Below are 12,468 nucleotides of genomic sequence, written 5' to 3' on the forward strand. Positions count from 1 at the left end.
TAAATAGTTGTAAGAAATTTATATATTATTTCTGATCCATTAATGGACTGAAACAATATATTTTCTTACAATTGTTTATAAATAATAAATAAAGCACACAAACATATAAATATACTATATACATATACACATCTTTATATATTATTCACAAAATAATTGTAAACAATTTATGTATTATTTCTGGGTCCATTAATATTTTTTAAATTAATATTCTCTATCTTTAATTATGGTTATCATGTAATTACGCGCGATTAATGTTACTAAATTATTTTTAAGAGTTCTTCACAAAAGAGAAAGTATCTTTATCTGCTGACAGATAATCCAACGGATAATTTAATAACCGCGGACCCGCAAGATTCGAATCAGCTGTTCTTTGCGTGCAGCAAAAAGCTTCCAGGATATACAATTTTTTCATGTGATGTCGCTCTCCCTTTTCTTTCACCCGTTCTCTCTTTTCGAGCCGCGAACCAGAGTCCCAAACTAGAAGGCAAAACAAACGTCGGAAGGAAAAACTGCAACGCACTCGCCATTAATCCTAATTGTAAGAGTCCTTTTAATCTCCGCGCCAGGGTCGAGTACCCGTACATGATTCTGGAAAGTTATTTACGAGCTACGGCATGTGTGTCCCTCTCTTTACTTCTGTGTTTATTTCCCCTTTTTTTAATTTTACATTCGGCAAACAACTTGTTGTCTCATCAGCATCTTCCGCCCGCATATGATCGGGAGCTGCTGCTTTACCTAAGCGCGTCGCTTTCGACGCGATTTTGACAGATGCCTCGGATGGGTATTAAGATTAAGTGTCCCCCGCGCGGATGACGAAGGATGATCATTCATATAATCCATGAGTGTGAGTTGAAACTCTGCGTTCGCCGGCTGCATCGATCGATATAGAGTTTCTCGCGTTTTTTTTTTTCGGTTTTTCCAAATAAGTGCCGGCGAATGAAAGAAATTTTCAGTAAAACTCTAATATTTTCCCTTCCCCCAAAGCAAATTTGAAATTATGTTCCATTGGCACAGATTTATATATCCGTTCGTTCCCTGGCAACTTTCATATTTGCGAATCAAATAGATAGAAGAAAATAAAAAAATTATAGAAAGAGCATACTTATAAAACTAGTACATTTTTCTTAGCTAAATAGCAAAATTTATGGATAGCAGATAAATTTGATATTTATTAGCTATCCAATATTTATTTCGATACACAAGAATGATCAGATCCTTGAATAATAACGTCAATAAATTTTCATGATCTACATATATTTGCGTAATCTTTTTCTCTCTTTCTTTATCTGCTGCTCTTTTACAACGTTTCGTTTTATTGAAAAAGTGTGTATTCATTTGGATAAAACAACTTGTCAGATTTATCATGCGAGAGATTAAGCGGTGCGGAAAAATAAGATATATATATATATATATATTTTTTTTTTATCCCTGCTCTGCTTATCGAAGTATAACAGTATTTTTAAAGTGATGGAAGAGGAACATGATCGATATGTGTGGAAAGCAAAAATGGAGATTATATAGAGAAACTTTTTTTTTCTCCGAACTCATGAGAGAAAGAAAAAAATTTCGAAGCAAAAGTTTTGAACGCTTGACAGAACTCGTATATCGAATATCGAATGTCAAAAATTTATTAGGACTCACTGCACGAAAAAATTGCTGCATGTGCGCCGGATCCGTGTCGACGATCAGCTTGTAGATCTCTTTGTGTCTGACCTCTCGCAGGACTTGCCGGTAGGATTTAGGACCCGCTTGACGAATGTACATCTCAGTTCTCACGGACGGCGGGGATTTTACGAGATCCTGCAGTTTGAACAGTCCTGTAAAACACAGAGGAGAAAGATATTTCTCTTCAATTCACGCCGGACTTCATCCGTATATTTTTCTTTAATCTTTCTCGCTATAAAGGGGAGAGGCATCTTGCAAAATATGACTAATGTGTTTCCCGGATCTCTCTTTCTCTCTCTAAATATTAATCTCAAACTATGCATTCACGATATCAAGATTCTTTATATCATATCATATTAATTTTTTATCTTTTCTTAGAGAGATTATTTTAATATTATCTTTCAAATAATATAAACAAAGTTTTATTAGTTATTTAGATTAATAAAATGCTTTAATAACTAAACAAATTTTTTTTCGTGATTTTAGTTAGTTGTTTTTATAATAATTATAATAAAAATGATAGATTATTATTTTAAACTTATTGTACGAGTATATTGTTGGCGAGAACTAAATTGAACAAAATACGTATTAATAGAATATATGTTCGAAAAAATGCGTTTTGTGTGTGAGGTACAATAAATAAAATAATCTATTCCGGAAAGTAAAAGCTCTCTACCACAATGACTAATGGGTTTTTCGGATCTCTCTCTTTCTCTTTGAATATTTATCTTAAACTATGAACTCACGATTTGTCAAGATTTTTTTATATCATATTTTCAAACAACGTGAAAAAATTGTTCACGACTTTTAAATTAACTTTTTACTTTCTTTTTAGAGAGATTATTTTAATATTATCTTTCAAACAATGTGAACAAATTATTACTAGTTTTAGATTGATAAAATGCTTTAATAATTTAAAAAAAAATTCTTTTTCGTGGTTTTAGCTGGTCATTTATTAATTCTAATAAAAAATTAATTATAATATAAATGATAGATTATTATTCTAAAACATATTTATATATTGTTAGCAAGAAACAAATTTAATAAAATACATATTAATAGAGTAATTGTTAAAAAAAGAAATGCGTCTTTTGCAATAAATAAACTAATCGATTCCTCGGAAAAGAAAAAAGTTCTCCACCATCCTATATCATAATTTGATCAAAACTTATTATGTAGAAATGAATTATTTTCACATATAAATTATTCGAACGCAAAAAAGAAAAAATAACAATGTATTTCTATGGAATAGAAACGAGCTATAAAACTCGAACTCGTTTGTCGGCCGAAGAAAGGGCTGAAATGAGAGAAAGGGAAAGATTGTTAATTTGATTTATAGGAGGAACGGACCACGTTTATATATATCAAGTTTTATCAAGTATGGTGTGCGGGAGGGACCTTTCATTAACTAGTTTTATAGCATTAACAGAATTCACGAAGAAATGTCACTAAAAAGACAAGTCCCCGACTGTAGCAATTCGCCTTCCAGCCGATTGTTCCTCGACTACTTCCTAAAGTTGCGCTGTCGACTCGAGTTTTCCGCCGCGTGCACGGAATTCGTTACATGCGGTTACATTTGCTCTGCGTTCATTCCTCTGACTTCATCAACATCGGTTAACTTTAATCATAGTTTGACTGGTTCTCTCCTTCCCTCTCTCTTTCTCTCTCTGTTCATTTTAATTCCGGAGAGAGATGCCGAATTATTCAATTATTAACGCGACGCTTGAATAATTTAACGCCTCATCGGTATAAAATATGTACCTTCATCGCTGAAAGAGGACTTTATGAAAGAAACATAGAAACGAACAAGAAGCATCACCATTACCGGCTAAATGCATTCGGAGGATTAAATACCGTAAATTTCCAAGCGACGGCGGCTCTTCTCTCTCTTTCTCTCCTGACTTTGGACCGAGAAGAGGCACAAATCTTTGACAAAGTTGCGAGATTCTACGGCGTAATCCTACTTTTCCGTATTTCTGAAAGAGACTTACTCGGACATACTCGGATAGGTGCCGCCAACTTTGAGCTCGCTAATTACTCCCCCCCTCCCCCCTTCACTCTTCTCCTGTAACGATCGTAACGAATAGAGCAGCGGCAAGAAGGGGATCGATAAACATGGCTAAAGGACGACGAAAGGGAGGCGGAAGATAAATCTCCCGGCGCGTTAACGAGCGAGGGAGGGCTGGCACTTTCTCTACAAAACGTAAAATTAAAAAAAAATGACAAACTTCACTCGCGGAATAAAAATCGAGATAATTGCAGCTTACTCTTGCACAGCATACACTTCTTCTTCCGCTCGCTTGTATACAAATGGGTAATCAATCAATTTCTTGATCAATCAATTTCGGAATATTGATCTTAAAAAAATCGGGATTTTTTATTCGTATAATTTTAATTTTGAAAAATAATGCGATTATAATATTGTAGTTTTTTTATTGCATATTATTTCTATAAATAATCATTAATTTAAAATCAAACTGATAAAATTCTTAAATTAAAATTAACAAACATAAAAATAATAAAAAATCAACATAAAGTTTTTTTATCATGAAATACAAAATGCAAATAATAAAATTCTAGAGTTAATTTTATATCTATATCAAATTGTGGTATGATCTATTATTGCTTTATATTATTTAACGTTATGTGAAAAATCGAGACCAATAGCGTCCCGTTTAAGGTTTTTTCGGAACGCTTTTTCGATGGTTTTTAATTTCAATGACACTTTTTTCGATCGACGTTGACATTTCTGGTACAGAAATAGCGACAAGTGGAGAAACGAGAGAAAATTTCGCGAAACTATTAAGAGAGATGAAATCTATTCTCTTGGAAGAGAGTCTCTTTTCAGAACTTTCCATTCTTGTATTATACGTGTTATTTCTTTTCTACTTTCTTTCTTTCTTTCCTTTCTTTCAATATTTCCAGTTATTTCTCTCGTAGATCTCTATCTCTATTCCATCTTCCATTATCAGTTTCTCTATCTTGTCTTCCTTGATCCTCCTTTCACATATCTCATAAATTCTTTTATTACATTTATATCTTCCTCTATCATCTTTTTTATCGTCTTCTATACATTTCTATGATTTTTAAAAATTTCTTAATATATTTAATTAGTATTAATTAAATTAAGTTAATTATGTAAATAGAGCTTGAAATAGAGGAACGCAAATATCTCAAATAATAAAGGATTATAATGAAGGTCGTAGGGTATCTTGCATATATAGAGATTCCTAGAGTACCGCGTTCAAGAAATGTGTGAAATGAAAAGTAGGAAGATTGCACGCACAAGCTCTAGTCCGGTTTACAAAATTTACTCTGTTAGATAACAGTAACTACATGCAGTGCTATATTTGAGAATTTACGACATCGCGCAACGATACGTAGAGTACATAAAGCCGAGGAAAAAATTTTGGAAAAATGAATACGATTCTCGCTTCTCTTCCTATCATTTCGACGATAACGTTTATATATGCGAGATTCCTTGACTTTGTTGCAATCATGATGCAAAATATAGATAGTGCTCGTTTATGCGAATTTTCACTAGAAGAACAGCTCTGCCACATATGTTCACATTGAAAAATTCAAATTTTGGGTATTGTTATGTTTTTAAAATTGTTCAGCAAGAAGAAAATCTTTGATTTACTGATTAAATTTTACAAATCTAAATTTAATTTATTTCAGCAGTTTTACAATATTATATCATCATTTAATTGATTTATAAGACGAAAAGCGATATTCATATTTTTTATTTTAACACTAAGTTAAATAATTTAATTTAGCAGAGATTTCGAGTTTTTATTAGAAAGTAGCAAACGTGTCAATTTAATTGTATTATATTTAAATGAATTGTATTATAAATGAGAGTAGCTGACTCGAGTGATAAAGTGATAAAATATATTTCTAACGCAATATTACACAGTTCGTATGTTTCCGAAAAAATTTAATTGGCGAAAATTAAAAGCGACTTTATAACAGTTTCGTGTATCGCGCGTTATCGTATACACAGCAAGTATTTACGCGTCGAAATTACGGGACATTGGCATGAGAGAGCCGTCGCTTTTCAACCATCCATTATTATTTTACGGCGCCGAAAAACGAAACTTTTTATGGCCGATAAAGTTTTAACGAACTGCGAAACACTAAGGCAGGTATGAATAACTAAATAACAGTGGAGAGAGGCGGGGAGAAACTCTTCAAAATTTCGAGAGGTTTATTCAAAATCTCTCGCAGAGCGAGAGTATTCAAAATGCTCGTTGAATTTATAAAACGCATCAAACGTTATCGAAAATAATTTTTTTTACACAAATTATTACGAATGTCGAGATTGCAAATCGTGTCTCCTCCTCCCCCCTTCCCCCCCCAACCCCCCGATTGAGGGTTGCTTAATATTTAACGGTGTTTAAGCGAGTGACTATCTCTTCGCACGTTGAAGTTTTAACGAGCTCGTGAAAGACGGATTTACCCCTGATGAATATTTAGGCTGGGTACTGGTGGAAGGGGGGTGAGAGGGAGGGAGATGTTACATTTTCCTGGGTTGAGCTATAGTCAGGGCACTCTTCGAAGCGCGTTCTTTCACGGACGAGGAATTTTGAAACGTCTTAACCCTCACCTCCGCCCCCTTCGTCGTGAATTTATGGCGAACTATAGACATCCGGGGGACCGGGCGCAAAAAAAGACGCGCGCTCTTTCCGTTTCCTCTCGTTTTATCGCTAACGGCAACGTTCTACTTCGTGCTCCTGTTATACGCCACGTTACATCGTCCAATCAAGAGCGGCAATTTAGGGAAGATAAGGTCGGCGACTCTTTCTATTTTGTTCCTCGCCAGAAAACTACGAGGGGGCGAAGGGGGAGAAGGAAGAAGAAGGATTCGTTTCGCAAATTTATATGGTGTGGGGATCCGCGCACGCGATATCCATTATTAATCCCTCGCGAAACATCGGGATACAAAACATTGCATTATTGTTGGAATTGTGAAAACGATGGTACTGGATTTTTACGAAAACTTTTCTTTGTTCTTAAAAAAAATTGCATTTCCTCGAATAGCCAATAAAGTACATCTCACTAATTTTATGTGAAATAAATTTCGATTAAATTAGCTGGCTTTTTCATATGTTGTAGCCTGCTGAACAAAAGGTCATAAGCTGTAACATATGAAAGAAACCAGCTGATTTAAAATCGAAATCCATTTCACATAAGATTAGTGCAGGGTTCTTTCTATTTTTGAATTTCTAGATTCACTCCGACAATATAATTCTTCCGCTCAGACAGTCAAATCAATGCAAATACGTCTTTTCCGGGTAGAAATGGTAGAAATGGAAGTAGGCACCGGCGGGGAGGGGCACAAAAATTCATACATTTTCTCGGGAGGACGGCGATAGTTAAAATATACTAATGTGATTCGGAAAGAATGGAAATGGGCCGAGGTAGGGTAGATATTATACGTCAACGGCGCGTCGCGGAATTTCGATGAGCCGTCGCGGATGGTGCCAGACCGTCGCGGGATGGAAATGGGGCGCCATGGGGGGCAGGGGGGACAACCACGGGGGTTAAGTTGGCGGCAAAACGCGTCGAGAGGGTGCAATCTCGTTTTCGGACGGCGAGAGCTCGCGAGAGAGAGAGAGAAAGAGAGAGTTTACATCATCGTATGTAAACGCGGTTACTTCCGCGTGCGAGTGACAGGCCCGACATTCGGGCGGCGTCCACTTCCGGCGCCTGATTCCGACGTTCTATTTGCATGGGGGCGCATCATTCCGACTCTGCGGAGGAAAACAAAAAAAACAAAACAAAAAAAGTGGAAGCAACAAAGGTTTGCGTAATAAACGCGCTGCCGCGGAGCGCTAACGAGAAGAACAAAAAAAAAAAGAAGATCGCCTCTTCCGCAAATATCTGTGGAGCAGTTTCCGCGCGTTGTGTATTGCCGTTTTCAACGCGAAGCGCTGGTTTTGCGAAACGAGGTGGTCGGGAAATCTTTCAGCCCGACCACTGATGTTGTTCGTATTGTCCGCATGTTCACGCTTGCGGTCCATCTCTCTGCCACTACACGTTTCGCACAAAATCATTATTATCGCGCAGATAGTATTACATTTTTTATTATTTAAATATTAAATATAAAATATATATATATTAAATAAAAAAATATATATATTAAATATAAATAAATATACATTAAATATAAAATAAGATGAAGAAATTGAATTGAATATTCTTGTCAAGATGCGGTACCACTTTGGATTTAAAGAAATTCCGCTGCAGCGGAGATTCTTCTCGATTGTACGTACACGTTATAGTTCTCCACTTACCGTAATCCTCTTCATAGATAATGGCCACTCTGGTCCAGTTTAGGAAAGACATGAGATCCTTGAACGCTTTGTTAAGATGATCTGGAGCGGGATATAGGTTAATGCTGAACTCTTTAAAAGTGGGCTCGAAATCGACCCGCGCTTCGAGATGAGGAACGTCTAATGCTTCACATATGCTTTGTATGTGAGCGCCTAAAAGTGGGTCGGACGGCCCGAAGATGCCTTGCACCGATCTGGATAGTTGCTTGCAGGCTGCAATCACAAAATTAAACGCTCTGAGAAATTCTATATTTATTGTTAAAAGGATGTTGCCACACATTTCAAACCGTACAACAGATATATAATATTTCAAACTGATTTACATGTATTTAGATTTATTTATTTATTGTTTATCTTGTTTAAAAAGACCTTAAGTAAACAAATTTAAGCTAATAGATGTTTTGATTGTTCGTTCGTCAAAAATTCTTTTAAAATATTAAATATTTTATCTACGATATAATTCGTATTTTTCAGTTAATTTAGTATACAAAATCTCTTTCAAAGATCGGACTATTAAGAATAAATAGACGAATATGGCAATGATATTGCGAGATAGGCGAGGAAGATGTCAATGGGGGCACAGGGGCGTGCTAAAACGGAGATTGGAAAACGACTGCCTCTGACACGTCGATTTCATATTTCTAGATGAAGCGCACTTAGAAGTTCTGTATCAGCGAAAGCTTTGGTAAATCGACGACAGACACTTTTGCGAGGAGTCCTCGCTACTATTCTGCCATATATAATCTTGTATAATAGATTGCTGTCTCTAAAAAAATGCATTTTTCAAAATTTGGAAGTAATCCGTTATTTTTTATTGCTGGATGTTGTCGAAAAAATCCGATGGGAAACAAGGGCATAAAAATTTTACGAGTTTGTACAAATATATACGCCAGAGATTATAAATAACGCAAAACGCATAAAAGACGTGTAATATAAATTTGAAAAAAATCTTCTTTACTAAGCATTAATTTGTCTGATCTAATATAATGATAGAATATATTTTCTTTCTTGTTTGTTGTTTATTGACTGTACATTTTCTTAATTTTTTTTTTTACTTTTAGATTCGATCATTAAATCTAACTGTAATTTAAATCGGAGTTTAGACAACTCAGAGAGTGCAATAGGCAATTGGCTGTAATCGAGTAATACAGCAATACACAGAAAACCGATATCAGCATGCGGTGATTATTTATGTTACGCATTTATCCATTACGAAAATTAAAATATGAGCAGCATGCGGAAAATGATGCCAATGTAAATACTAAATGCAGAAACATATATAAAATAATATATTTAGAGTAGAACGCAACGATCAGCAATGAATAGCAATGAATAATTTTTATCGGAGAAAGAACAACGATATGATTTATGAGCTTTCGATCTACGCATTCCACGGTGAATAGACGGTGAATTGATACATTCCTTTAACGTCTCAACTTTCTTATCCGTTATACTTAAGAAGGGCGAGCTCTCGGTGAGAGAACCGCACCGTTATTCTCCCTTACATCGCAAATTATTCCTGGCACGCCTTGTAAGGGCGAGCCGAATTGAAGAATGGATAAGTTGGATTTTGGTAGTACTATTACTACTTCTAAGGAATCGCTGGCTGCGTTTTATCGCGATATTCACAAACGTTTCTTTGTTTTTTTTTTTTTTTTGCTGCGAATCATGGTCCGCCGATTCATTAAATTTTATCGTATTACACACAATGTACATTTTTATGAAATTAACTTCATCTTTTTATCTACAAAAAATTATTAATTTAATTAATAATATGTTAATAATAACTTTAATACAAGACTTATACATATATAAATAGACGATTCACAATATATTATTTATATTATATATATATATTTTTTAATTTTATATTAAAAAGAATATTTAAAAAAAATAATATAGTTTGTTTAAGCTCGATTAAAATATTTTTCACAGAAATCAGCTGATTAAAGCGTTAATTTGCTAATTAAATTTTAAAATAATAATATGGAAAAAAATTAAAATAGTAATATGTTGTAAATAATATGTTAAAATTTATAATACCTTATTCTTGATTAATATTTTTTGACAGAAATCAGCTGATAACTGTGAAAAATATTATAACATATTATTTAAAACATATTATTATTTTAATTTTTATAACATTATTTATATTACATATTAATTAGCAAATTAACGCTTTAATCAGCTGATTTCTGTCAAAAAATATTAATAAAGCGAAAATTTGTTAATTAAATTTTAAAATAATGTGTTATAAAAATTAAAATAGTAATGTTTTATTTTATTTTATTTGTTACAGGTAGCATTGCTGATAAGCTGCGCGCGCGATTCACGAGTGCCGAACGGACGTTGATTCGTGCGATTATAGTTTTCGCATCGCTTTTTCTCATTGCAAGTGCAATGCGCGAAATACGCGTGTGTCTCACGCGTCGCGTCGGGAGTGCCGTATAAAGTTTCGCGTTTCGGGGGTGCCGTGTAAAGTATCGGGCGATCGTAATTATTCGTGTTTTCGCGAGTGTCGTGAGTGCTACCATGAACTAAGAGAGGAGGAGGAGGCCCAGGGAGGCATCGGGCGACAACGGGGCAACTGTGAGGTAAAACCTAAAAACATTTTTTTGTAAACTACATTGATATATTCGACCATTTCTAGACTTTCAAAGCATCTGTACACACACATACACCCCTTCTCCACACACACATGTATATACATAATTTGAATATTTTGTTTTCAGATCAATGTGTGCTGTGTACTACAATTCCGCTATTGCACGGATCGGTGAGTGAGAAATTGTTTATTTCGATCGAATTAAAAAAATATTATACCTAACTTCCCTTTCTTAAAAATGCATGTTAAGTCTATTCTTGGCCAACATGCCTTTTTTTAGAAAGGGATAATTTATTATTAAACCAAAAATATTTTGAGATATTTCTCATAATAACTGATCATTTGTAAGGAGACAATAATGAGGTGAAATAACTTTCGTGGCAATAGTACTGGATACACAGATAAAATAGATTCACAGTTTTCCTTTTGCTCAGAGAAATCCAATAATTTTTATGGAAATAGGAATTTTCGTGAAACAATGCAAAGAGAAAGAAAAAGAGAAACGGGAAAAGAGAAAGAGGGAAAGCGATTAAATACGTTTGAGCATCCCCTTGTATAAGATTTACACCGCAATATTATCATTTAGAGATAGGTTGAGAATTTTAGTTCTCTCCCTTACCGTTTCATTTAATCTGTTTATGACGCACTTATATATATCATTTCAAACAGATGTCGTAAATTTCGCAGCACGATTCTCTCTCTCTCTCTCTCTCTCTCTCTCTTTATCTCTTTATCTCGTCTCAATAAGAAACGATATTGAGCGTCGCGCACTTGCTTAGCTTTCGAACCGCTATTTCGAAAAGGAAACGCTCGATTCGCGCGAATATACGTTTGATTAAATTGTCGAAAAGACGCCCACAACAAACCCAGTTCGTCGAACGCACCATTTCGTCGAATGCGCATCGGTTTCCTAATTCGATAAAGCGAAATTATCCCGTTGTTCTGTGTCTCGTGAGTGTAAATAAAAGAATCGTTGCCTCGTTACGATATCGCGAGTTTCGTTTAACGAACCGGCGCTTATCCATTTTGTGGTAATGAGGAACGACAGACTTCCCTTCAAAGAACCCCGCGTCGGGGCTTCGTCATGACTTTTATGAGCTATATATATATATATATAATGCACAGTGCGCGATCATCTTCCACGATTTGGCGAATTATCGTAATTAAGGAGGCGATTTCTGTATGACACGGGTCTCGAAAATATATCCTCTCGCTCTGTATCTTAATTGCTCCAGACCTTCGTTAAATCAATAATCACTTTGAACGATTAATTTCATATAAGAGAGAGAGGATTGTATTCTGTCTTTTATTATATTTGGAATAACGAATACAAACGTCTTTACGAAGTAAGGAAGGGATTCGATTATCTTCATCTTGTTATTTCTATTTTGTAATTCTTAAATCAAAACAAGTATATTTTATTCCGCATTATTTCAACAAATATATAATCTGATCCGACAAAGATTTAATTTTATAAATCAAATCCTCCGCAAATTCCTCTCGTTGACGAAAGATTTAATCTGATTTGATACACAAGTTTGCAACGCAAGTTGGCTTTTCGGGGAAGGAGAAGAGGAGAATCGTGCACTAAAAAACTAATTAATGCGAACGCCACAAAATTGCCCGACTTCCCCTGCGATCATCATCGTAATACGGATGAAGGATCCGGTAAACATTCTATCTCGTTAGTTTCGTCATTAAAAGTTACGTAAGCAGCTCCGTGCGCTCGTATGTTCGCGAAACTTTCGCATACGAGGGGCGAAGGGGATGCGGCAGTTTAAGTTACCAATGAATTAAGCTGACTGGACAATGACGGGTTGTAAATCTCTTTAAAAATAAAAAATACGTCGCAAAGCC

At 35.0% G+C, this 12,468-nt stretch overlaps 1 protein-coding gene and 1 long non-coding RNA gene across 10 annotated transcripts in view; one reads left to right on the forward strand and one right to left on the reverse strand.

The window, feature by feature from the left end:
• LOC145944699 (uncharacterized) overlaps positions 1 to 12,468 on the forward strand; it is a 261,286-nt gene that overhangs the window by 82,692 nt on the left and 166,126 nt on the right. For both annotated transcript variants that reach the window (XR_014426726.1, XR_014426725.1), the window contains exons 7-8: positions 10,306 to 10,600; positions 10,739 to 10,782. This is a non-coding gene — a long non-coding RNA (uncharacterized LOC145944699). The remainder of the gene's footprint in view (positions 1 to 10,305; positions 10,601 to 10,738; positions 10,783 to 12,468) is intronic.
• Positions 1 to 12,468, reverse strand: part of LOC145944688 (glutamate receptor ionotropic, kainate 2) — a 200,961-nt gene that overhangs the window by 50,614 nt on the left and 137,879 nt on the right. For all 8 annotated transcript variants that reach the window (XM_083053214.1, XM_083053215.1, XM_083053213.1 and 5 more), the window contains exons 4-5: positions 7,968 to 8,219; positions 1,645 to 1,820 (exon numbers count right to left, since the gene is read on the reverse strand). In XM_083053214.1, the coding sequence (XP_082909340.1) occupies positions 1,645 to 1,820; positions 7,968 to 8,219 (428 nt within the window). The remainder of the gene's footprint in view (positions 1 to 1,644; positions 1,821 to 7,967; positions 8,220 to 12,468) is intronic.

This window comes from Prenolepis imparis, unplaced genomic scaffold, assembly GCF_030444845.1.
Source record: "Prenolepis imparis isolate NDT839.2.m4 unplaced genomic scaffold, iyPreImpa1.0 SCAF_13, whole genome shotgun sequence".
Taxonomy (NCBI): Eukaryota; Metazoa; Arthropoda; class Insecta; order Hymenoptera; family Formicidae; genus Prenolepis; species Prenolepis imparis.